The following is a 25,558-nucleotide window of genomic DNA, read 5'->3' on the forward strand; positions in this document are numbered from 1 at the left end:
CAACAGGAAGTCAGGTCAAACTGTAGCACTCACACCCTACCACATCGGATATCAGCATTGATGCGTTAAACAATATTACTCTAACACAGGATCAGGTTACAAGATTCAACAACCATACATATTCAAATATTTGAAAATCAAGCATCAAGAGACACAATACAATTTCAAACAACAAGTACAAAAATAAATTATGAAGAAATACAACAAAACAACAGTAAACAATAGTCAAAGAAAGTTAAAATCCATTTAACAATACAAAAACCAGAAGCAAACAAGATGTATGAAGCAGGGGATCAGATTAACTTCCATATCCAACTATGACAGGTAAAATATTTGGAAATGCAAATTTAGCTTTCACATAAACTGTGCTGGTATATGCATCTTCATGCCAGTATACACAATATACAGAGTGGATACACACATGTAGTCATATCAAAATATACTGCACATCCCTGAAATAAAACATGCATTACATGCATAATATAATTATAAAAATAAAAAGGGGTATTTTAATTATTCAGTTGTAACACATTTCTGTCAAGAAATCAGGGTCTATTGGCAAAAACAGTGGGAACATTTCAATAACATAAAGGTACGAGCACTGCCAAACAGAAACTTGGAAAATGTGAAACTGTCTGGGCTCTATGGTAACTAGTCCTGCAAGGGAATACAAACCACAAAACAAATCTGGGCAAAAAAATAACAGGTTTACTGAACACACAATTGATAAATAAACATTAAAACAGTTACATGGTGAAGCCAAAAAGTTCACAAATCTATATTGTTTACCATGAACATGTTGTTCATTATTTTTAAAAAATGAACACTTTCAGATATTTCATAATATATATTTTTTCTTTTATGATTACAAACATCAAAAGAACTTGATATGTTTATGCATGAACAGCTGCTGTGGTATCTCCATATTCAACCTAGATTCAACCTGCAGTCAATCATAAGATCAGCTGCAGGTTGATGGCATGACCTATTTGGCCATCATACCACACATTCAGTCAGCTTTCACATGGCTCCCACCTGATCCTTGCAGTGGACCTACTCTGTCTACTATCTGGGGTACTGGGACCTACTCTGTCTACTATCTGGGGTACTGTGGACCTACTCTGTCTACTATCTGGGGTACTGGGACCTACTCTGTCTACTATCTGGGGTACTGTGGACCTACTCTGTCTACTATCTGGGGTACTGTGGACCTACTCTGTCTACTATCTGGGGTACTGTGGACCTACTCTGTCTACTATCTGGGGTACTGTGGACCTACTCTGTCTACTATCTACTATCTGGGGCTACTGTGGACCTATCTGGGGCTGTCTACTATCTGGGGTACTGTGGACCTACTCTGTCTACTATCTGGGGTACTGTGGACCTACTCTGTCTACTATCTGGGGTACTGTGGACCTACTCTGTCTACTATCTGGGGTACTGTGGACCTACTCTGTCTACTATCTGGGGCACTGTGGACCTACTCTGTCTACTATCTGGGGTACTGTGGACCTACTCTGTCTACTATCTGGGGTACTGTGGACCTACTCTGTCTACTATCTGGGGTACTGTGGACCTGTGGACTCTGTCTACTATCTGGGGTACTGTGGATATACACTGTCTACTATCTGGGGTACTGTGGACCTACTCTGTCTACTATCTGGGGTAATGTGGACCTACTTTGTCCTGTCTACAGAGCCTTGGGGTACTGGGGACCTACTTTGTCCTGTCTACTAGAATCTGGGGTACTGTGGACCCATTTTGTCTCCATGTCTACAATCTGGGGTACTGTGGACCTACTCTGTCCTGGATATACTAGAATACTTGGGGTACTGGGGACCTACTTTGTCCTGAAATCCATACTAGAATACTTGGGGTAGAATACTGGGGTTCTGGGGACCTATTTTGTCCTGGAATCCATACTAGAATACTTGGGGTTCTGGGGACCTATTTTGTCCTGGAATCCTGAATACTTGGGGTTCTGGGGACCTAAATCCATACTAGAATACTTGGGGTTCTGGGGACCTATTTTGTCCTGGAATCCATACTAGAATACTTGGGGTTCTGGGGACCCATTTTGTCCTGGAATCCATACTAGAATACTTGGGGTTCTGGGGACCCATTTTGTCCTGGAATCCATACTAGAATACTTGGGGTTCTGGGGACCTATTTTGTCCTGGAATCCATACTAGAATACTTGGGGTTCTGGGGACCTATTTTGTCCTGAAATTCATACTAGAATACTTGGGGTTCTGGGGACCTATTTTGTCCTGAAATTCATACTAGAATACTTGGGGTTCTGGGGACCTATTTTGTCCTGGAATCCATACCAGAATACTTGGGGACCTCTGGAACCATACCAGAATCCATTTTTTTGTCCTGGAATCCATACCAGAATACTTTGGGTTCTGGGGACCTATTTTGGCCTGGAATCCATACTAGAATACTTGGGGTTCTGGGGACCTATTTTGCCGAGGAATCAATAAAGAATACTTGGGGTACTTTGGAACTTCTGCCCTAGAATCCCAACCTACTGTAATTAAGTAATCCAACCATAAAATCCAAAATAACAGGGACATGGTACATTATATATAATGGAATAGAAGTACTGAATAACTAAACACTGAAAATAAACAACTAAACTTTGCAACTTTATGAGAATGTTTTTGTATAAATAGCAGGTACTGGCATTCATTATATGTTCAATCGATTCCTGTGTAGCTCACGAGATGTTGTGGGTGGGTGGGGAGGCAAGTAGGTGAGTTCATTGTGGGGGTCGGGGAATGCATGTTCACACTGAGAAGGTGGTGTAGAGTGGTGGGGTGGGGGAGGGACAGAGAGTGACAAGCTCAAAGTGGTGGTAAATCAGGGTCTCACAACGCGTAGCTTTCCACTACGCCTGAGGTTGAATATGGAGCACACATATCATACAACATAGGAGTTTGTGACTATAGAAGAGGCAATAAAAACCAAGGGGAGACTGAGGGTAACGTATTGCTGTGATTGAAACAAAATTTCAAGAAAAGCATTGTGCATTGACATGATGTTTCACACTGCAGATCTGAAGGATACTTTCACAAGTCAGGTTTCTTTCAAAATCGAAATTACAAAATGTCCAGAAATTGGATTGAACTCATACAACTCGCATTGAAGGAATAAAATTTAATCTTCAATATGATTTAAAAAAACAGACTTGTTCTTATCAAATTTCAAAGTAAAGAAAGACCGTGGATAAACGGGTAAACTGTCGACGTACTGTATTACCATAGCTGCAGAGGTTATGTTTTAAAGCAGTTAATTTGACATGGTCGACACATGGTTAGATATCGGTTTACAAAGGTTGGAGCGTCCAGTCTGCCAGAAACCACCCAAGCACATCATATGCAGCTTACACAGAGTACAGTGAAGAGGAGACTGGCCGTACAGGAGGACAGAAATATATCATGCAAAATAGATCAAGTGTTCTAACCTCTTAATATTACTCCAGCGTCCAAAAGCTACCAGTCCAGATTCTGTGCTTACTTATCATTACGTTTCCACATTTTACACTTCAGGAGACAATTTTCAAAGGTTCTAACCAATTCTATGACTTAATGGTGTTTATCATTCATGTCTTCTGATAATTTCAAATGGTCTTGTTCAGTTATCACATATAGGGCATCAATTATTCATGTTTCTTATGATAAGTTTCAAAGATCAAATTCAGTTGTCAACTGACATAATTAATGATTCACATTCATTTGACAATGTTCAGTGTTCTAATTCAATATCACCTAAATATACTAAGTATTTTATATTTCATATATGTTTTACTGTTCTTGTTTTGTCGCTATACACATTACATGACAACTTCAAATCTTATTCAACTGTCATTCAAGGGTATTAAATAATTCATTTAACGTACATGACAATAAATGTTGAATCACTTAAAAATTAATTATTTCCATGTATGCACACTCAACTGTTGCTTCTTTCAAATATCTGACAACAGCTTATGACTATTGCTGTGAATAATGACAACATCATTCTGGATTTAGTACTGATACTAAACACAGTAGTATCCTATCCTTTATATATAATGTGCCAGGTGAAAAAGAATATTATTATAGTTATAATACTTTCTCATAATGCTTCTTCACCATTCACATAATTAAGGGGGAGGAAGCTGCCCTGATATATATGCCTTTGTATAACAAAGTAAATTGTGATTCCTTTACATCCAACTTTTAACTGTTTATAAACATACAAGCAGTTGTTTACTCAAGAATATATTTACCAAAGTTCATTTGGTCTCTTCCTAATCACAGACTTAAAGCAAGGGATGTTATCAATATCAGATGAACGTAAAACAGTTGCATTTGCACAGAAAGTTGTCTTCCTCACACAATGGAATGTGCTGATTGTTAGTTCCTCAACCATACCCTAACCACAGACAAACACCGCGTCTCAGCTTGCATAACATCGTGAAGCTGTATGTACAAACAAAACGTATTATTTCACTGAAAGTATTACGTGAGGAAAATCTTCATAGGAAGCATATTGAGCTGATCCTATCCCGGAGACTATCGTGCAATATCATCTGTCTATGCATGGTTCATCAGGATTATATACACAATATCGCCCATCCGTTTATCAACATTCTGGAGAATGCTATACAATCAGTTCATATGAGTCTAGTATTGACGAAACACTTCTACTTATCAGTCAGAGTTATTGCGTAGTGTGTTGTTTTATATAATCATTATTTTCACATATTTTACAAGTAACAAATCATATTCAAGACAAACTATACATACTTTATTGCTCAGCCATAACATTATAGAAGTTTAATTAGCTCTATAAAGGACAGGAAAGCGGTTGGCTTCTTGTCTCAAAGCGTCATGTCCGGACTAGTTCCGAGTATGGATATTCACCATTCATAACTTTTTCAAGGATTGTCTTACAAATGTTAATCATTATTATTATTCAAAATACCATTTGGATTGGAATGATGATTGGATATACAGGTATATGCTATAGTTGGTAGCAAAAGGACAATAATGTTCACAGGAGAGCGATTAGCGTGCTTATGCAAGGAAATAGTGGATACAAAAATGTTTGTGTTTATGAAAGATGAGAAGTAAATTACAGAACCGGAGATTAGTAGCTTTTAGAGGAAGGGAGACCTGAAAGAAGGAAGGAGACAGATGCTATTGTATGTCCAGAAATCATGGTACAGAAACGGTGGTGAAATCAACCAAACTGTACTGTGATATTAATGCATTGCTTGTCAACATTTCATTCCTCAAGACAATACCATTTCTTGGTAGGAATTTGAAAGTTAAAATTTATTAAAATTTTAAGTTTTGTTCAGGATAATTAAACAACATAAGAAACATGAGAAAGGAGCAATAACAATATTTGTGAGTAGTATGTTTGATGTCTTTTCATTTCTATTGTAAAATTTACCATTACAATTTTTGTAAGATATTGAACAAATCTTTATCCCGTTTCGTAAGGTGACAAGTTTCCTTTGCATGAATGATAGTGATGAAAACAAAGTTCATGATGTTTTTCAGACGTTTTCTGAAATGTTGACAATGTCAGAATAAGTAGTGACGTACAGGCAGGCGACTGTTAGAACTGGCCAATTTCTCACAGCTAATCTCAGCTGCTACCTAACATGCCCTATGTTCATTGTGTCAGCTCACATGTACATATTCATACAATCATAACTAAAAATTACATTAATTTATACTAATTACCATTAATTACCTAAAAATAGGGTAATTCCCATTTAAAACAATCCTCAATAATTGAAAAGAAATACACGTCAATTTAACACCAATATTGGTTGGGTGGTATACTCCCCAAGAAGTTGAGAACAACAATCGAGTCCACTCTGATCCATTGACCGAGATAATAATGTAGCACTTTGTGCATACTTAAGGGGATGAATCTGGTATAAAATAAATACAAACATTGTTATTATTATGACCTATTCCTGTACAAAATACCAACATGTTTGAAAAATAAAGAAATGTAAAGTTATATACACTAACAAATACATCTGTCACTAAAAAATAATTTGTGACAATTTCCTGTGCAGTAAAATGCCATCATTTGAGTGAAAAAGTTGACCAGTGCAGGCTGGCTTGTAGCTAGCGATAAGAGAAAGATGGTGGTGACAGAGACGAGGGTGTGACATGCTGCACGGGGCAGTAGTCTCATGCCGTACAGTCACAAGCATGCAGTGGGCTACAGAGCTAATTGGCCAGTTAACGAGTCCTACATAATTAACACTTCAATGGAGCAGAATCTTCTGTCTAAAATTCATTAAGGATCAGATTCTGGAAATTAAATTGAAGAGATCGCATCTAGTTTCAAATCCAAGAGATATAAGCTTAATTAAGTTAAAATGTCTATAGACGGTTAACACACGTACATGTGGGGAGAAGGCTGTACCAGTCTAAACAATCCATGGCAAATTCCAGAGTGCAAATGCTTCAAATACGTCTTTTAAGAATCTGAACACATTTACTATTTTTATTGAAAACATATAATTTAAAAGCATACATAACCTAAAAACAAACAATTCACAAATATTTTAGATTTATTTTGAGTGAAGACAGAGCATACAATTACATAAAAAAGTGATTGTAATAATTTGTAATAATTTCCTTCTGAATTACAATATTTTAAACAATGTACAATAATTCATCTACAATTAGAATTTGATACCAACTTGACACAGAAACAAATCCCAAACAATTACTAACCATACAACTCGAATATATATCTTTGAGTTGTATATTTCACTTGGCTGTACACCTACAAATTTTTGTATTATGTATTACTAGACTGTACAGCTGCAATTTGCCAATGTATTATTAGACTGTACAGCTGCAATTTGCCATGTATTACTAGACTGTACAGCTGCAATTTTTCCATGTACGTGTTACTAAATTGTACATTAGCAAAGAAGGCCGCAGAGAGAGTACAACAATACAACAATACATACTCTTTGAGTGTTTTCCCCGGGAGCGATTGCTTGCACTCGATTCTGATTTTTTCAAAGCACTGCCAGGAGAATTGGAGTTCCGTCGTGAAGAGGTCCTTGACCCTGCTTTTAACCTTCCCACCATCATTGTCACCTTGCCCATCAATGTCTGCAAAACCAAAGAAAAATATTAACTGCTGAAAAAATTCAAAATCAACTTAAAACTATGAAAACTGTCCAAATCCATCAAATACCATTAGCTGCTAACAAAACTATCCATTTTACCTTACTATACTGTCAGATGCAGCTGAAATATGTTTGTTTGATTGTTGTTTAACACCACACTCAGCAATATTCCAGCAACATCACGGCGGGGGACACCAGACATGGGCTTCACGCATTGTACCTGTGTGGGGAATCGAACCCAGGTCTTTGGCATGACAAGGGAACACTAGGCTACCCCACCGTCCTCCATTCGAGGAAGATTTGAAATGTCGCAATGAGGCAATTACCAGTTAGGTTGAATCTAACTTCGGTTACTTATGGTGCTCAGAAACACTGAAACGTGTTAAATGTTCAACCAACAGACTCCCAATACAAGACTGGGAGTGCCATCAGACATCCTTGACATTCATATCTATAGTAATGTGATGCCCACTGATTATGACAACACATGTTCACATCAAAATGAATAAAGATGTCCCTCAGAAAAACAGTAACAAATACAAGAATTACCTCCCCTTACACGTCAAGCTTAAAATGCTGTTACCTTAAGAACGCCTGCTGCATATTCCTGAGTTGAGTTTCTCATGTCTTCTCCATTGACAGCGAGAATCTGGTCCCCTTGCATAAGTCTTCCATCAGCCTCTGCCACCCCGCCCTTCACCTGAAAACATGAAATCATCAGTGAGACTGTAATAGTACCAACGTTAGTAAACACAGCTTTGAAAGTGAGTGAGTATGGCTTTACACCACTTTTAGCAATATCCCAGCAATATCATGGCGGGACACACCAGAAATGGGCTTCACACATTGTACCCGTATGGGGTGAGTGAGTGAGTTTAGTTGTACGCCGCACTCAGCAATATTCCAGCCATAGGGTGGCGGTCTGTAAATAATCAAGTCTGGACCAGACAATCAAGTGATCAACAGTATGAGCATCGATCTGCGCAATTGGGATCCGATGACATGTGTCAACCAAGCCAGCGAGCCTGACCACCTGATCCCGTTGGTCGCCTCTTACGACAAGCATGGGTTACTGAAGGCCAATTCTAACCCGGACCTTCACGGGTCTGTACCCATATGGGAATCAAACCCAGGTCTTTGGCGAGATAAGCGAACGCTTTAACCACAAGGCTACCCAACCGCTCCAACACCTGTGAACAGTAACCGAGTTGTATCATGATATGGCAGCTTGGTGTTGGAGGGAATTCAGAAGAAAGTCTTGGACCGTCTTGTGAATAGTGAATGATTTGACCTCAAGAGGCAGCTTGGTGTTGGAGGGAATTCAGAGGCAGCTTGGTGTGGGAAGAAAGTGTGTGAATAGTGAATGGGAATTCAGAAGAAAGTCTTGGACCGTCTAGTGAATAGTGAATGATTTGACCTCAAGAGGCAGCTTGGTGTGGGAGGGAATTCAGAAGAAAGTCTTGGACCGTCTTGTGAATAGTGAATGATTTGACCTCAAGAGGCAGCTTGGTGTGGGAGGGAATTCAGAAGAAACTTGGTCTTGGAGGGAATTCAGAAGAAAGTCTTGGACCGTCTTGTGAATAGTGAATGATTTGACCTCAAGAGGCAGCTTGGTGTGGGAGGGAATTCAGAAGAAAGTCTTGGACCGTCTTGTGAATAGTGAATGATTTGACCTCAAGAGGCAGCTTGGTATTGGAGGGAATTCAGAAGAAAGTCTTGGACCGTCTTGTGAATAGTTAATGATTTGACCTCAAGAGGCAGCTTGGTTTGGGAGGGAATTCAGAAGAAAGTCTTGGACCGTCTTGTGAATAGTGAATGATTTGACCTCAAGAGGCAGCTTGGTGTTGGAGGGAATTCAGAAGAAAGTCTTGGACCATCTTGTGAATAGTGAATGATTTGACCTCAAGAGGCAGCTTGGTGTTGGAGGGAATTCAGAAGAAAGTCTTGGACCGTCTAGTGAATAGTTAATGATTTGACCTCAAGAGGCAGCTTGGTATTGGAGGGAATTCAGAAGAAAGTCTTGGACCGTCTTGTGAATAGTGAATGATTTGACCTCAAGAGGCAGCTTGGTATTGGAGGGAATTCAGAAGAAAGTCTTTGACCGTCTAGTGAATAGTGAATGATTTGACCTCAAGAGGCAGCTTGGTGTGGGAGGGAATTCAGAAGAAAGTCTTGGACCCTCTTGTGAATGGTGAATGATTTGACCTCAAGAGGTAACCAGAACTTAAACTGCTAGCTCAACACTTGAAATAACCAAGTTTGCTAAAGCCAGCCATCCAGCATGAAACAGAGAGATTACTGTTGCTATTATTGAATATATTTGCATCTTTGTAGCCCTAGAATTATGTTCCAACATACATGGAGCCACCAAAATCAAGCCTTACATTCCAGGTGTCCTTGTCATCACGTTTAGCATAGAGGAGTGAGTGAGTTCAGTTTTACGCCACACTTAGCAATATACCATCTATATGGCGGCGGTCTGTAAATAATTGTGTCTGCACCAGACAATTCAGTGATCAACAGTATGAACGTCGATACACACAATTGGGATGACGATGACATGTGTCAACCAAGTCAGCAAGCCTGACCACTCCGATCCCGTTTGTCGCCTCTTACGACAAGCATGTGTTACTGAAGACCAATTGAACCCGGATCTTCATGGGTGAGCATAGAGGAAGACCACTGTACATGTGTCCATATTCATCTCCATCGTACTCACAATGTCTGATATGTAAACACCGACATCAGTCTTCTTGCCGACGATGCTGAGTCCGAGTCCCTTGCCCGGCTTCTTCATGAGCTCCACGCTGAAGATGTCGTAGATGTCCTCTTCCTTCAACTGGTTGTCATCGCGGTACATCAGGATCCACACGCTGGAGGGTGTCTGGCGCAGCACCTGGATGGCGTGGTCGTGGGTGGCATCACGCAGGTCCTCACGGTTCACCTGCAACATTGGTTGTGGAGGGTGATAGAGTGAGTGAGTGAGTGAGTTTAGTTTTACGCCACACTCAGCAATATTCCAGCTATATGGTGGCGGTGTGGAGGGGTGAGACTGACATGGATGGTGTCAACTTGATGTACGTATGGTTTGACTTGATGTACGTATGGTTTGACTTGATGTACATATGGTTTGACTTGATGTACATATGGTTTGACTTGATGTACATATGGTTTGACTTGATGTATATGGTTTGACTTGATGTACGTATGGTTTGACTTGATGTACATATGGTTTGACTTGATGTATGGTTTGACTTGATGTACGTATGGTTTGACTTGATGTATGTATGGTTTGACTTGATGTATGTATGTATCGCTTGACTTGATGTAAGGCTTGACTTAGTATATTTGGATGGTGTATGACTTGATGAACGTATGCCTTGACTTGATGTATGTTTGGCTTGACATGATGTATGTATGGCTTGACATGATGTATGTATGGCTTGACATGATGTATGTATGGCTTGACATGATGTATGTATGGCTTGATTTGATGTACATATGGCTTGACTTTGTGTATTTGGATGGTGTATGACCTGATTGACCTATGGCTTGACTTGATGTATGTATGTATGACTTGACTTGATGTATTTGGATGGTATATGACTAGATGTATTGGATGGTATTTAAACTACTATGATAGAAGAGCAGAAAAGATTGCCACTGAGCAGGTGAATCTAATTCTCACCTCCAAGATTTGGTCCCCAGCAGAAAGTCTGCCATCTTTAAAAGCTGCCCCATCTTCATACACTTCGTGAATAATGATAGCTCCCTGGAAACAGATTAAATGTACTTAATCCAACCATTCAAAGAAATATTTTTAAATGCCGGTAATGTTTGAAACATGCTACAGAATCAATAAAATGACTGATGTACAACAACATTTTGCTATCATTTTTGTACTTAGGAAAACAGGAGATCTGATCATATACTCTGTTGTCAAAGCAACATGTTGACTTACCAGTAGCGTGTCTGACCCACCCACAATGCTGAGCCCAAGTCCTGTGCGACCCTTTTCAATCTCTATGAGGGTCTCTCGACCAGGGGTGATTGGGCAGGTCTTGGGGTCAGTCGTCACAACTGGGGCTGGAGGGTCAGTTGAAGATTCATCTGGAAACAAATATATATGGATATAGTTTTCTGGGAAATACTACATGACTTGTTTGACTCTGTCAACACTATGGGGTATTTTCCAGGGGATACACTATGTGTAGGGTATATCCCAGGCGATACTGATCCTATAAAGCTATTAAGCTCTACTTTATAAAGCCATATACAACTGGGATACCAGATGCTGTGAGGAGAATGGCCATGTGCACTTTCTGATGAGCCTTCAAGAGTTGTCTCCCATTGTCTACCAACCTGAACAGTACATGATTTGAAAGTACTGACGTTCTTGTAATAAATGAACATCAACTGTCTGTTTATGTCCTGTGAGCTTGGACCTTGTCTTGCATTCTATTCAACTAATGTCTACTTGAATGTAACTTACCAACTGTGTTTCCAAGTCGAATTGATTCTCCTTGCTTGCCTTTACCAATCTTTCGAACCTTTAATTTCACACTGCCCTGAGATTGTCGTAAAATATCGATTGCCTGTTAAGAAGTAAAAGAAAAAACATAAGCATCATCAATGAACTGCTTCCCCCCTACCCCCAACAGAAAAAAATAACACATTTATTTTCTATTTAGGTGATGTTCAATTTTAAGCCCTAAGTGTCACACATTTGGCCATGTTTGGCCACGGTTTAAGACCACTGCTTATTTTACTGACTTGTCACAATGAAACAATTTGCTCTGTTGACACTTTTTTTTTTGATATACATATAACCTCATATGTGCAGAATCTTGCATTTATCAAATATTGTCTGCATAAACAAACTTCTTGATATCCAAATCACTTGACAACCAAACTGAATATTCACTTCCAGATTCAAAAGCTGGATTTCCATCTATATGAAGCATTTTGTGTTGTATAAATATTATCTGGTATGTGGGGTTTTCAGTCAGTATTTTTCAGTCACAGTGGTAGCAGTAAAGCCTGATCTCGTTCTCACCTTATCGTAATGTACGCCATTTAATGATTTGTCCCCAACTTCCATGATCTGATCTCCGACTGTCAGCTGTCCATCCTGTAATATACAAGTGAGCTGGAAATAACGTCACTGACTATTAGTTTATCACAGTGGGTTATCATGATGTGTGAAGATGTTACCCTAATGCTTCGTTTACCAGTTTGAAATCTTGAACATGTAGCAGTTATTTTCTACTGATGTGACATTTAGAAATACGCTGAATTCTACACTCAGTTAAATGGTGCTGTCTCAAGGGTCACACTGTGTATCTGGAATTCCAACTGATCACCAGTCCATGACTTCTTTACTTTGTGCATCATGGCAGTGTCCACTTGGCTGCCAATGTTATCAAAGACTTACATGATAAGCACATGCCATGTATACCAACCTTTGCTGCAGCGCCCCCTGGTGTCACACTACGGACATAGATCCCGTGGCGGCCGTCGCGAGTTTCTTCCACGATGCCAAAACCAAGACCTTGGGGTCCCTACAAGAACAGAATGTAATAAGGGTTTTAATCAAAAGTTTAGGAAGTTAACAAATATACTCCCATTTGTCTTGACACTTATTTTGAATTCTTACCAGTTCCATTTGAAATTGTTTAATTCAATCAGGATCAATAACATACCTTGCAGTGTGACAGTAATTACAACATATCTTATGGAGTTTGACAGTATTTACAATAACACATCTGAAGTTTGACAGTACACACAATAACATACCTTTGAAAGTGTGACAGTATTTACAATATCAAGAGGTTTGGTGTCCTCTTTTGGGGGCTCCTTGTGAGGCGTCGTACCCGTTGCTGCAGGAACAGGTGCTCGATTGGGAGTCGGCTTTGGGGAAGTGGCCGATTCCACATGCTCCTGTCACAAGAGATACTTGGACATTATTATCATTATAGGGGCGGTGGGGTAGCCTAATGGTTAAAGCGTCGGCTCGTCACGCTGACGATCCGGGTTCGAATCCCCACATGGGCAGAATATGTGAAGCCCATTTATGGTGTCCCCTGCCGTGATGTTGCTGGAATATTGCTAAAAGTGGCGTAAAACCCAACTCACTCACTCACTATTATCATTATACCATCTTCGCTCCTGTCACAAGAGATATTTGGACATTATTAACATTATACCATCTTCGCTCCTGTCACAAGAGATATTTGGACATTATTAACATTTCCCATCTTCGCTCCTGTCACAAGAGATATTTGGACATTATTAACATTAAACCATCTTCGCTCCTGTCACAAGAGATATTTGGACATTATTAACATTAAACCATCTTCGCTCCCGTCACAAGAGATAATTGGACATTATTAACATTAAACCATCTTCGCTCCCGTCACAAGAGATATTTGGACATTATTAACATTAAACCATCTTCCTGTCACAAGAGATATTTGGACATCCTGTGCACAAGAGATATTTGGACATTATTAACATTATACCATCTTCATCTCCTGTCACAAGAGATATTTGGACATTATTAACATTATACCATCTTCGCTCCTGTCACAAGAGATATTTGGACATTATTAACATTATACCATCTTCTCTCCCGTCACAAGAGATATTTGGACATTATTAACATTATACAATCTTCGCTTCCTGTCACAAGAGATATTTGGACATTATTAACATTATACCATCTTCGCTCCTGTCACAAGAGATATTTGGACATTATTAACATTATACCATCTTCGCTCCTGTCACAAGAGATATTTGGACATTATTAACATTATACCATCTTCACCAAGCTCCTGTCACAAGAGATATTTGGACATTATTAACATTATACCATCTTCGCTCCTGTCACAAGAGATATTTGGACATTATTAACATTATACCATCTTCGCTCCTGTCACAAGAGATATTTGGACATTATTAACATTATACCATCTTCATTCCTGTCACAAGAGATATTTGGACATTATTTACATTAAACCATCTTCGCTCCTGTTACTAGAGATATTTGGACATTATTAACATTATACCATTTTCACTCCTCTCACAAGAGACATTTGGACATTATTAACATTATACCATCTTCGCTATTCATGGGGCTGGAGTACCTTGGACAAGCTCCACACAAGTAACTGTATCTAAAGCTAAACCTGTGCAGTTGGTGAGTGAGTGAGGGGGTCAGCGGTATAGTGAGTGGATGTTGTTTTAATGCGATAGTCAACATAATGCCAGGCAAACTGGCCATACCATGCTGTGTGAGCAAGATAAGAAACAATGTTGTAACCATTCAATCCTCATCAATCAGCAATTACATACTCTGCCCTGAAATCCCAACTGAGGTGTTACACTATGTCCAAGTAGTCTATCAAGTAATTAAAACTTGACCATAATAAAAGTAAACAAAGATTATAACACATTCAGCTCATTGCTAAAAGCTGACCTACTCCAGTGACTGTAGTCCAACAATATCCAGGCACAGTGACATTGTTGCCACCTAATCCTCGATATGGTCTCCAGTTATCACATTATAACTTAGATACCAGCCTCCGTCTCCTATATTGCCCAACCCTCCCATAATATATGACATGCACTTTTCATCTTGGTTTCTACTGGAACAATTTATCTGTTGAACCATTTTTATGAATTACTGTGTGGAAGAAGTTTTTGGCAACTCAAATGTTATACATTAAATTTCATACAGGGCTCTGAAACTGAAATAATCACATGTCATACTGGCCTGCATGAACATATAGGTTGGAAAAGAATAAACTAATGTCTTCTGCCTTCAGCTTTTCCAAACATGTAATACACATAAATATTCCACCACAACAATCAGTAGAAAAACTGCATTTGAATTTCACTGACTTTTGTTTCAGGAATCCATCTTAGAGAAAGAATGGTAACACTTTCAAGCAGAATGTTAATGTTACTGCCAGGGGTCGCTGGGACAGCCTAGTGATTAAAGCGTTTGCTCATCACCCCTAAGATCCGCGATTCCCCACATGGGTACAATGTGCGAAGTCCAGGTTTTATGAGAAAGAATGATAGCACTTTCACATGCCTGTTCTGGAGATACAAGTCTGTTTCAGCTCAGTGAATGAGTGAGTGAGTAAGGTTTTATGCCGCTTTTAGCAATATTCCAGCAATATCAGAAATGGGCTTCATACATTCAACCCATGTTGGCAATAAACCTGCTGCTTCCGCGTGACGAGCAGATGCTTTAACCACCAGCCAGACTACCCCACCTCCCAGTTTAAGATGTGTCTAAAAGTTGAAATAGCTCATTTACGAAACCCAATGTCCCTAAAACTTGTGGAGTCAAGTTAAAACCCTGAAAATAATGCCGGTCATGTGATGTCAAGATATCAGTATTGCTCGCACCATCAACCACCAGTTGGGCTCTGGATTACTTTACCATTAACATACATTTGCCTGTGTAAATCCACATCTTCACACTCTAATGTCTGTGCAACAATCAATCTTTTTCATCCAAAACCCCATCAGAAAGTGGCCTAATCAGGTCTTGTTCTTTGGGTCCCTTGACCCATGTCATTAGGTTCCGTCTAGACGTTCAGTTAATGAAATAGGTATTTGATCCATGGCAGGCCAGCTTTTAACATTGCTATTGATTGGCGTGTGTGGCTGAATATGACCCAGTTGGTGCTGCTACAGAATACTGCATGCCATGTTTGTCTCCAACTCAGATCTCTGTCGACTGCCTTATGAATATCAACCTTTTTATCATGATAGAGTGCAGAAGATAAATGGCTTCTGTATAACCTTCTAAAAGACAAATGTCTAATGGTTTAACTTTCCATAATTTGAATTTCAAATTGGGCAATGTCACAGTAACTTCGGAATATGCTGGACAGAATATGGGTAAACAATGTCAATGGCAGCGACAACACTTCAGAACTTCCTGACCACAAACCATCCTTGAAAGAACAAAACATAATGAATACACTGAATCTAATTAGTTGAATGATTACAAACACAAAATCCTCAACTTTTTAAACTGTATGTGTTGAAGGAGCATCTTAGCACGGGATATTATTCGAAAAAGAGAGAAAAACAATCGATTGTAAATATAAATCATAAACAGAAATATCTTAGGTTCTCCACAGTCTAATTCTCATGAAGCAACATTGCAGTCTCAAGACCAGCCACAGATCTTAAAACCAGTCACAAATCTCAACACCTGTGACAGATCTCAACACCTGCCACAGATCTCAACCTATGACAGATCTCAAGACCAGTCACTGATCTCAAGACCTGTGACAGATCTCAAGACCTGTTGCAGATCTTAACACCAGTCACTGATCTCAACACCTGTCACTGATCTCAACACCTATTACAGATCTCAACACCTGCCGCAGATCTCAACTTATGACAGATCTCAAGACCAGTCACTTATCTCAACACCTGTTACAGATCTCAACACCTGGCGCAGATCTCAACCTATGATAGATCTCAAGACCAGTCACTGATCTCAACACCTGTGACAGATCTCAACACTAGTCACTGATCTCAACACCTGTGACAGATCTCAACACTAGTCACTGATCTCAACACCAGTGACAGATGTCAACACTTGTTGAAGATCTCAACACCAGTCATAGATCTCAACACCAGTCACTGATGTTAACATGTCATAGATCTCACACCAACACCAGTTTCACTACAGTGCCCAGGGACACAACACGGGACATACCTCTGTATGGATGATGGGACCCAGACGCAGTGGCTTGATGGCCATATGGTGCTGGTAGTTCTCTCGTCTGAAATTGTATTTGATAAAACACTGTCAACACATGAAGATGGAATCATGTTAAATATGTAAGAATGTCAAAAATCTAATTTTATCTTTGTTGCAATAGTTCGCTGTAAAAACAAGTAAGGCATACTGGAGACTATCCGGGCACAGAATAATGATTTAAATAGAAGCAAGAGTCACTAAGCAATGGGTGCAAGGGACCTATTTTACCCTAGAATCACCACTGGAATGCAAGCATTAGGTGCTCGATCCCTTCTCTGCCCTATAATCACCACTGGAACACAACAAGCATTTGGGGCTTGGTTTGGCCCTAGAATCCCCACCTGAATACAAGCATGGGGTCCAAAGGACCTATTCTGCTACAGAATCCTAACATGTTCTGTCCTGAATTACAATGAGTGTCAAACATGAAACATAACTGTGGCTTAAACCTGGTAGTTTTCAATGATGAATGTTTCTATTTACCTGAGGAGGACAATCTTGACCGAAGGTGTCTTGATGCCCTTGATGATGGCAGAGGCATTCAAGTGACTCCTTCCATGTAGGACTTGGCCATTCACCTACAGGATACAGAAACATGACATCTACAAATGTACTTGGTTTGCATAAGGAACATTATTTCTGAGAGGCAATAAGAAGTAAAGTGCATGCAAATATAGGGTGTATGGGGAGGGTGGGATGGCTATATATGGCATAGGGGTGGCTATACTGGGTGTATGGTGAATGTGGGTTGGGTGGGTATATAGGGTGTTGGGGGTGGCTATATAGGGTGTATGGTGTATGTGGGTTGGTGGGTATATAGGGTGTTGGGGGTGGCTATACTGGGTGTATGGTGTGTGTGGGTTGGGTGGGTATATAGGGTGTTGGGGATGGCTATGGCTATATAGGGTGTATGGAGTATGTGGGTTGGGTGTGTATATAGGGTGTTAGCGGTGGCTATACAGGGTGTATGGTGTGTGTGGGTTGGGTGGGTATATAGGGTGTTGGAGCGGCTATATAGGGTATTTGGGGTGTGTGCATGGTGGCCAAACAGGGTGTATGGGGATGGATGGGGACAGTGAGTAAGTCTGGTTTTACGCCGCTTTTAGCAATATTCCAGCAACATCACGGCGAGGGACACCAGAAATGGGCTTCACACATTGTACCCATGTGGGAAATCAAACCCGTGCTTTCGGCGTGACGAGCGAACGCTTTGACCACTAGGCTGCCCCACCGCCCTGGGATGGGTATAGAGTGTATGCGATATGTATGGAGTAGATACGTCGGATGTGTGATGTGTGATCAAACTAGGTCAGTTTATTTGTAGTGTGCACACCCAACCCTAATTTTTAAATCACCAACAATACGCTGTGATAGTAACAACCAGATCAGGGATACATCATTTTCTTTCTCTAAAGAAAGTTGACCATACTTTCTCTACACACCTTCATACAAACAAACCTGACTCCCAGCTGAAACCTTTCTCCCCCAAAGTTGACCCATACTTACAGAAACCTAGTCCTATCTGACATCACTACTGTCGGACTCAATCACCTAATCTATTCACTAATCAATTTCTTCCACCTGGAGAAAGACAGAGCTAACAACAGCTACAATGATAACACATGACATGAACTAATCATAGTGCTCACCACAACAAGTTGGACTAAAAGGTCCAGCCAATGAGGTGCGAAGTCAATGAATTCCAATATTAACTGGGAGGCGTGATATTGCCTTAACACTTCACTCCCGCAGACTAATCACTTTACACATAGCAGACAACTCCGGCCTTGGAAACAGAGCCAACATGTTCTACATTTCTTGCTTCTAATGATTTTCTTACATTTTCTGACAATAAAGATTCGGCTTTTTTGGGCAGTTGGGTTATTTAATTAAAAATATTTTTCTGAAGAAAATTTCCAATCCAATTGGTGTTTGTGTGACGTGTTTGTAAGAATGTCAAAGGTAAGCATGGTATAGTAATTGGCATGTGTTTCTTTCAGTAAAATGCCAAAAGATGAAGTAACTAAAAAGTTTCCCCCAGAGACCTAGTTCTAATTGCAAATGTTACAGTCTTGAAATAAAACATGCATCCTCTTGAGAGTAAACATTTAGTGTGAGAGAGATTGAAGGGGTCAGTAATGTACGGGCTGTATCATGGCGGCCTGACAGGCAAAAAGTTGGTGGGGTAATGTGGACCAACCCTTTTGGGTACAATGTCAAACAGACATCAGCTCTAAGGACAAGCCCTGAGTACTAAGACCAAACATGTAATATGAGAGAAACATCATGGTGAATGTGGGTGGCCTGTTCTGCTCATGATCTACCCAAGCATATGGCTCTGAGAAGTCATCATGCAGCTGACCTGAAGTCAGACCCATTCACAAGAACATACATCATTAAGGCACATATTCACATCCCCAAAATTTTCAGGAACAGGATAGTCATGTTCATCAAGGTCTGAGATTTGGAATATATACGACTTATACATCCAGTAGAATCTGGAACGCACCTCCAGCAGTTCATCCCTACACAGCAACATGCATTATTGAGGCACATATTCACATCCCCAATATTCTCACGAATAGGAGAATCATGTGCAGCAAGGACTGACATTTGGAATATATTCCCAAAGTCTCAAGTATCCAATAGTATCAGGGAACCCACCTCCAGCAGTTCATCCCCAACGGTAATTCTGCCATCCTTGGCGGCTGTGCTCTCCGGCTGTATCCCTGCCACAAAAGCACTCATGAGGTTCCGATCCTTATTGCCAGCCAAGCTCAAGCCCAGACCATTTGACCCCGTCGACAGATCCACCAGGTGAATATCTCCGCTCAGCTCACCATATTTCTTCTGAAGTTTTTCTGGAAACAGAGAACCATGGTTTGAACAAAGCCTTCAAAGTCACAAGTTACAACGTAAAGTACAATTTGCCTGGTTTTCCATTACAGTCAGCATCTTCAGCCTGCAGTTAAAGGGACAGTTAGCCATTCAAGTACAATAAGATATGTTGCCTTCGTAGTGATTGAGTGAGTATAACATCAAACCTGTCGTGAGTAAATGCTTCACCAACAAGGCTGACCATCTGACCTAGCTGGTGTTATTCACAAACTTTTATGTTCTACACATCTTGCCAGCAAGGTTACTCCACAGATGCTAGTGACCATATTATACAATTCTTACATTCTCCATAAGTTTGTTAAATCAGTACTGGAGTTGTATCACAGCAATGTAAGAACATGAATGTCATACAACATACTTCAGTGACCAGACTTTGTCCATGCCTAGTGGGAGATGATGACATACCTAATCACATTAGTAGCCTTTATAATAAGTGTGGGTTTCTGTTCAACAATCCTTACCGAAACCATCACAGGAACCTTGACCACTGAGCCACATGAGTGAATGTCTCAACTCAGAAATACCTATTGCTAGCTCTTCAGACAGAAAACAATGTGTATGGAACAGTTTCACTGTATGGTTCATCACAGAGTACCTGATACACAATTCCAATCATCTACATCACATCGGCCAGGTCCAGCAAACCTTCACCTAACAGTACCGAGCAGATCGTCTGATCTACTTCTGAAACCACGCCTTCAAAGGATGGCGTCGAAGCCGTCTGCCAACTCCCCAGCAGCAATGTACATCTAACCCAGCTATTGATGGATTAATACACCACATGCTTCAACTTAATTTGACAGCCTTGTCCATTTCATCACAGCAGTGAGTAATGTCATAGACTTACATAAACATTACATACTCCAATATGAGTGCTCTTCAAGTCAGAACTGTCCAGTGGCTTTATATCAAGAGACATGAACTGAACATGACATGGCCTACACACTAAAAGTTTACCGTTTACATGTACAGTTTGTAAACTCTAGCCTGAAAAATACATTGAATTTGTATAGATCTGTGGAAGGGCTCTGTGGAAGGAGTGAGCTAGAAGTGAGTGAGTGAGTCTGTCAGAGGTGAGTGAGTGAGTGAGTTAGCGAGTTTAGTTTTATGCTGCTTTTAGCAAATATTCCAGCAATATCACAGTGGGGAACACCAGAAATGGGCTTCACACATTGTACTCATGTGGGAATTGAACCCAGGTCTTCGGCGTGCGACGGTTAACGCCTGCCTTAACCACTAGACTACACCACCTGCTCCTTGGTAAGTAAAGCCTCACTAGATGCTGGATTACCAAAGATCTCCAGAAATGGAACAGTGGTCATGGCAAGGTATTCTTTACATAAACCACCTTTTTGTCTCTACCAGACTTGATTATTAAAATGCAAGCCAGCCAAAAACATTATTTCTTCACTTACACAATCTCCATCTCAAGACAAAATACTGAGATAACCAAACTCTGAAAACACATACTGCTTTTGTCAAATTATTTGTGTGTATCATTTCTCATATTCACAAGGAAAATTCATCATTACCAGCTGACAAAATTCAATGATGAATTTGTAACAGAATCATTCTGTGTTAATTTTCTACATGACAGCAGTCATGTGTCTCATCCTTACAAAAACCTATCTCATGATAATTAAGCTCGGACCAATATATCTGGTTAGTGTTCTGACAAGTCCATTTAGAGTGTGAAGAAATCTAGAAGTAAAGCAGGTTATCAGCATTTCTCACGTTTATTCCACATAACCAATGTGAATTAAGGATCGTAACACATTACTGGCGGAAATGTATCACTGATGGGAAGACTGTAGGAACTCTGCCACCTATGCTCCTCATTAAACATAACTTGTGACAAGGCAAGGGGAAGCAACTCTGTACAGTGAATAGAAGCTGAGTCAATCGTATCTCCTGGCATGGCCAGAAATGATGTGGGTACCACCCATGCTACTAATGGATCCTGGCAAGGCAAGGGGATGCAACTCTGCATAGTAAATATTGACTTCTTTGACTGACTGAGTGAGTTTGCGCTTTGGCATGACTAGCTTTAAGTAGCTTTTGCAATATTCCAGCAACATCACGGCGGGGGACACCAGAAATGGGCTTCACACGTTGTACCCATGTGGGACTTCTTTGAAGCTAGGACACCTCATACACACTGGCATGACTAGATATAAGTTTGTTCACCTATGTTCTTTGTTTCCTGGCAAGGTAAGGGGATGCAACTCTGCACAGCAGTGTTTGGTGCCTGGAACCATCTGACCCATGTCACAATGAGCCCAGACAATGTAAAGCCCTCACTGAAGCTTCTAAGACTTATCCTTCCATACATTCATGACTTCACATACAACAAGTCTGTCCTGATGCTATTATACACCGAGTCTCCAGCACCACTGAGCTTCCTCCCTTCCAGTAAACTGTCTGTGTTCCACCATTGATCCATTCTCTACACAGTCTTCCATGCATGCTTCACTATCCTCCCATGGAGGACAGAGGCATCACAGATAAATAGTACATATTGTTCCTCCTCTGTAGGTAACAAGAGAGAAAGTTTACTGACTACGTTGGAAGAGCATCATGTGAGAAAGCAGCAGCTGGTGGTTCAACCCCGGCCATGTCACCCCAAATGACTTTAATAAGTGGTACATAATGTTACCCTGCCTGGTGTTTGGCATTACAGGGATCAAACAAAGATTGTCAGCTTGGCATCAAACACTGTGTCTGGGACTGTAATTCATACCAACACTACAGCATGGTATCTGAGGGGGCTAGCAATTATAACTCAGCACTAGTGGTGGTGGTGGAATTGGGTTTAACGTCGTGCTTGAGAATATTTCGCTCATATGACGACGTGCATGCGTGTGTATGTGTATGTGCGGCTGCTTGTACTAGCCCAGACTGAAGCTGGTTTTATAGTGCTAGCCCACTGAGATACCATGCCGCAGTGAAGCATGAATACTCCAATCAGACACATTATACTGACTCTGAGCCGACCAGTCCTTGTTGCACCCATTAATGCCGAACGCCAGGCAGGGACCAACAAGTACCATATTTTAACGTCTTTTGGTATGACGTGGTCGGGGATCGAACCCGCGACCTTCCGCACTCCAGGTGGATGCTCTAACCACTACACCACGGAGGCGGTCACTCAGCACTAGTACAATCAGAGACATGCAAGCACAAGCACACACACACACACATGCACAAGCACACACACACACACACACACACAGAAACACACGTGCCACTATATAAGTGCAGTAAACTGTTATTTGACATCTATCCCCATTTCACACCTAAATTTCAACGATTTCAATGAAATGTCTTGGAAACCTGTTTCTACCTGCCAGACATCCTGTGGACACAAACATCAGTTTCCGTTGTGAAACAAGGAACCTTTCCTTTCAAGTTGCACATTTGAATTTAAACTTACTGAAACCTTTTCATTTCCAAAATAATTAATCACTCCTGTTCTAAAGTGGCAAATCTTGTTAATCCATTTATTGTGCGTTCTTAGTCACCATGGAAACTAGGTTGCAACCACAACAGAACATATCATGTAAGAGCTAGGTAGAATGTATCCTATCAGGAAGAACCAACTGATTCTTTGCAACAAAATAACAAAATCAATATCCAAGTTAAAAAACAGAAACATTAAACATAAACCACAAGCAAACTGTAGCGCAAATAGGTTGCGCAATTGCAACAAATAGAAAGTGACCAGTCTTCCTATATGCGAGCGAAGCCAGCAATGGTTGGCAACGTACTTCCCTCGTTTCAGTTCAAAAAATATTTTTCATATCAAAATAAAATATCGCCACCATCAAAGGTAAACACCCATTTGGTGAAATTCCTCACAGGGTTGTGCTCTCAGATTTCCAACCTCATATTTAATAATTACTCACGTAAAACATATTTAATTCAATATTTTAAGTGCCACTCGTGCCATATCAAACTGTTCTTCGCCTCCATTACCCCTGCCAGCTTCCAGTTCAACGGAGTGAAGGAACAAGAATAAGCAGAAATTAAACAGAAATATCATATTGCCTAATTTTTTACCATTAAACTGTTGGAGATTATGTTTCTTTTCTGCAGTCGTTATTGTTAGAATTTTCGTAATATTTATTCTACAAAATACACTTCTGGTGTAGTGGGCGATTGAAGCAAGGGAGTAGCTCCACAAGTATTCCATATGGCGGACATGTGATTCAACAAGTATATTTACATTTAACTCCCCTTGTTCTTCACTCCGTTGAACCGGAAGCCGGCAGGGGTAACGGAGTCGAAGAACGATTTGATATGCCACAAGTGGTGTTTAAAATGTTGGATTAAATATATTGCACGGGAGTAATTATTGAATATGAGGTTGGAAATCTGAGAGCACAACCCTGTGAGGAAATGGGTGTCTACCTTTGATGGTGGCGATATTGTATTTTGATAATAAAAATATTTTTCGAATCGAAGCGAGGGAAGTCGTTGACAACCTTTGCTCGCTTCACTCGCATATATATAGGAAGACTGGTCATTTTCTCTTTGTTGCGCAACCCTATTTGCGCTACAGTTTGCCTGTGCATAAACATGTCCATCAGTTCCTTTATGTAAATATATGTCATAAAAGTCATCTCCTAATCAAGAACTGACGAAATTGGGAATCAGAGCAGCATAAACCACACAAGCAATATCTCATCTCTATTATTCAACACAATATAAAACTTAATGATGCTCACAGTTAATATTTGCATCGGGGGTCTGCCAAATCTTCCAACTCTGAAGTTGCAACAAAGTTCACCCATTGATCATCTAATGAAGTGTAGTGTATGGCCTATCATTGCCCACAAGCATGAACACACTGTACATCTTCTACCGATCTCATCAAACCATCAATGACTTTCTTCATCAGCATTGCATTAACAAATTTATCGAATACCTCCACGGGCTAAAATGGATAATTTTTTATTGCATTGGTTGTTGTCAGTAGATATTGGGTTATTTCAATAAACCGGTCAGAGAGCACAATCCTTTGGCTTTCTTGGAGCTTTCAAGATTGAGTTTATGTTTGGGTCTTGTCATGCAAACTAACGATTTGCTGATTGATAGAAGTGGAAATAAGAGCAAGGACAGTAATTAGGCCAACATTTCCCTACTTGGATCACAGACCTACATCTAGGTGGAACACTATGGAATAACACAGGAACGAGCAGAACTGAGGCAGAAGTTGTAACAAGTTAATCATCTCGTGTTTTTTACTGGACAAATAACAAAAAACACATTTCTTCTTATTGGCTTTGGTTCATGTGCACTTTTACACTGCTTTGCTGGCTTAGACTGAGTGAGTTTTACCAAAGAAAGGATTTTCTAAATGTGAATAAAATCAAGTTATCTCAGCTTAAAACATAGTCTATTAAGCATGTGTTTATACACCCGATATAAAGCACCAGATGGACATTGTACTGAAATACAGTTAACTATGGTAAATACACATTCAAAGGGATCAGTAATTTTAGTTTGTTATATTTTGTTGTATGCATTTCGACTAAAATATACAGCCAGTGCTCTGGGCCAAAAGTAAACAGGTTGTTACATCGGTGTGTTTATTATAAACATTACTTACTTGAACAACAATTACAATAAATCTGTGTGAAGCCCATTTCTGGTGTCCCTTGCCATGATATTGCTGGAATATTGCTAAAAGTGGCGTAAAA

The 25,558-nt window shown here is 40.2% G+C and overlaps 1 protein-coding gene and 1 long non-coding RNA gene across 18 annotated transcripts in view; both read right to left on the reverse strand.

Annotated features, from left to right (window-relative positions):
- LOC124276345 (multiple PDZ domain protein-like) overlaps positions 1–25,558 on the reverse strand; it is a 170,896-nt gene that overhangs the window by 9,228 nt on the left and 136,110 nt on the right. For 14 of the 15 annotated variants that reach the window (XM_046711990.1, XM_046711987.1, XM_046711986.1 and 11 more), the window contains 12 exons: positions 19,623–19,819; positions 17,442–17,536; positions 16,914–16,980; positions 12,962–13,105; positions 12,628–12,726; positions 12,222–12,296; positions 11,658–11,760; positions 11,127–11,275; positions 10,854–10,937; positions 9,885–10,109; positions 7,749–7,865; positions 7,001–7,148 (listed from right to left, as the gene is read on the reverse strand). In XM_046711990.1, the coding sequence (XP_046567946.1) occupies positions 7,001–7,148; positions 7,749–7,865; positions 9,885–10,109; positions 10,854–10,937; positions 11,127–11,275; positions 11,658–11,760; positions 12,222–12,296; positions 12,628–12,726; positions 12,962–13,105; positions 16,914–16,980; positions 17,442–17,536; positions 19,623–19,819 (1,503 nt within the window). Of the gene's footprint in view, positions 1–4,782; positions 5,166–7,000; positions 7,149–7,748; positions 7,866–9,884; positions 10,110–10,853; positions 10,938–11,126; positions 11,276–11,657; positions 11,761–12,221; positions 12,297–12,627; positions 12,727–12,961; positions 13,106–16,913; positions 16,981–17,441; positions 17,537–19,622; positions 19,820–25,558 lie in introns of those variants that run through there. The other variant, XM_046711988.1, reaches the window with a different exon arrangement.
- LOC124276347 lies at positions 4–3,463 on the reverse strand. 3 transcript variants are annotated; one of them, XR_006898520.1, is made up of 5 exons: positions 2,464–3,463; positions 2,026–2,307; positions 1,834–1,947; positions 1,417–1,568; positions 4–1,275 (listed from the first exon to the last, which is right to left on the reverse strand). It is a non-coding gene; the product is annotated as an uncharacterized LOC124276347 (long non-coding RNA). The 3 variants fall into 3 exon arrangements; XR_006898522.1 differs by lacking the exon at positions 2,026–2,307; XR_006898521.1 differs by lacking the exon at positions 2,464–3,463 and having other exon boundaries at positions 2,026–2,317.

Source organism: Haliotis rubra, unplaced genomic scaffold (assembly GCF_003918875.1).
Source record: "Haliotis rubra isolate DU_JTF1 unplaced genomic scaffold, ASM391887v1 Scf208, whole genome shotgun sequence".
NCBI classification, from domain to species: Eukaryota; Metazoa; Mollusca; class Gastropoda; order Lepetellida; family Haliotidae; genus Haliotis; species Haliotis rubra.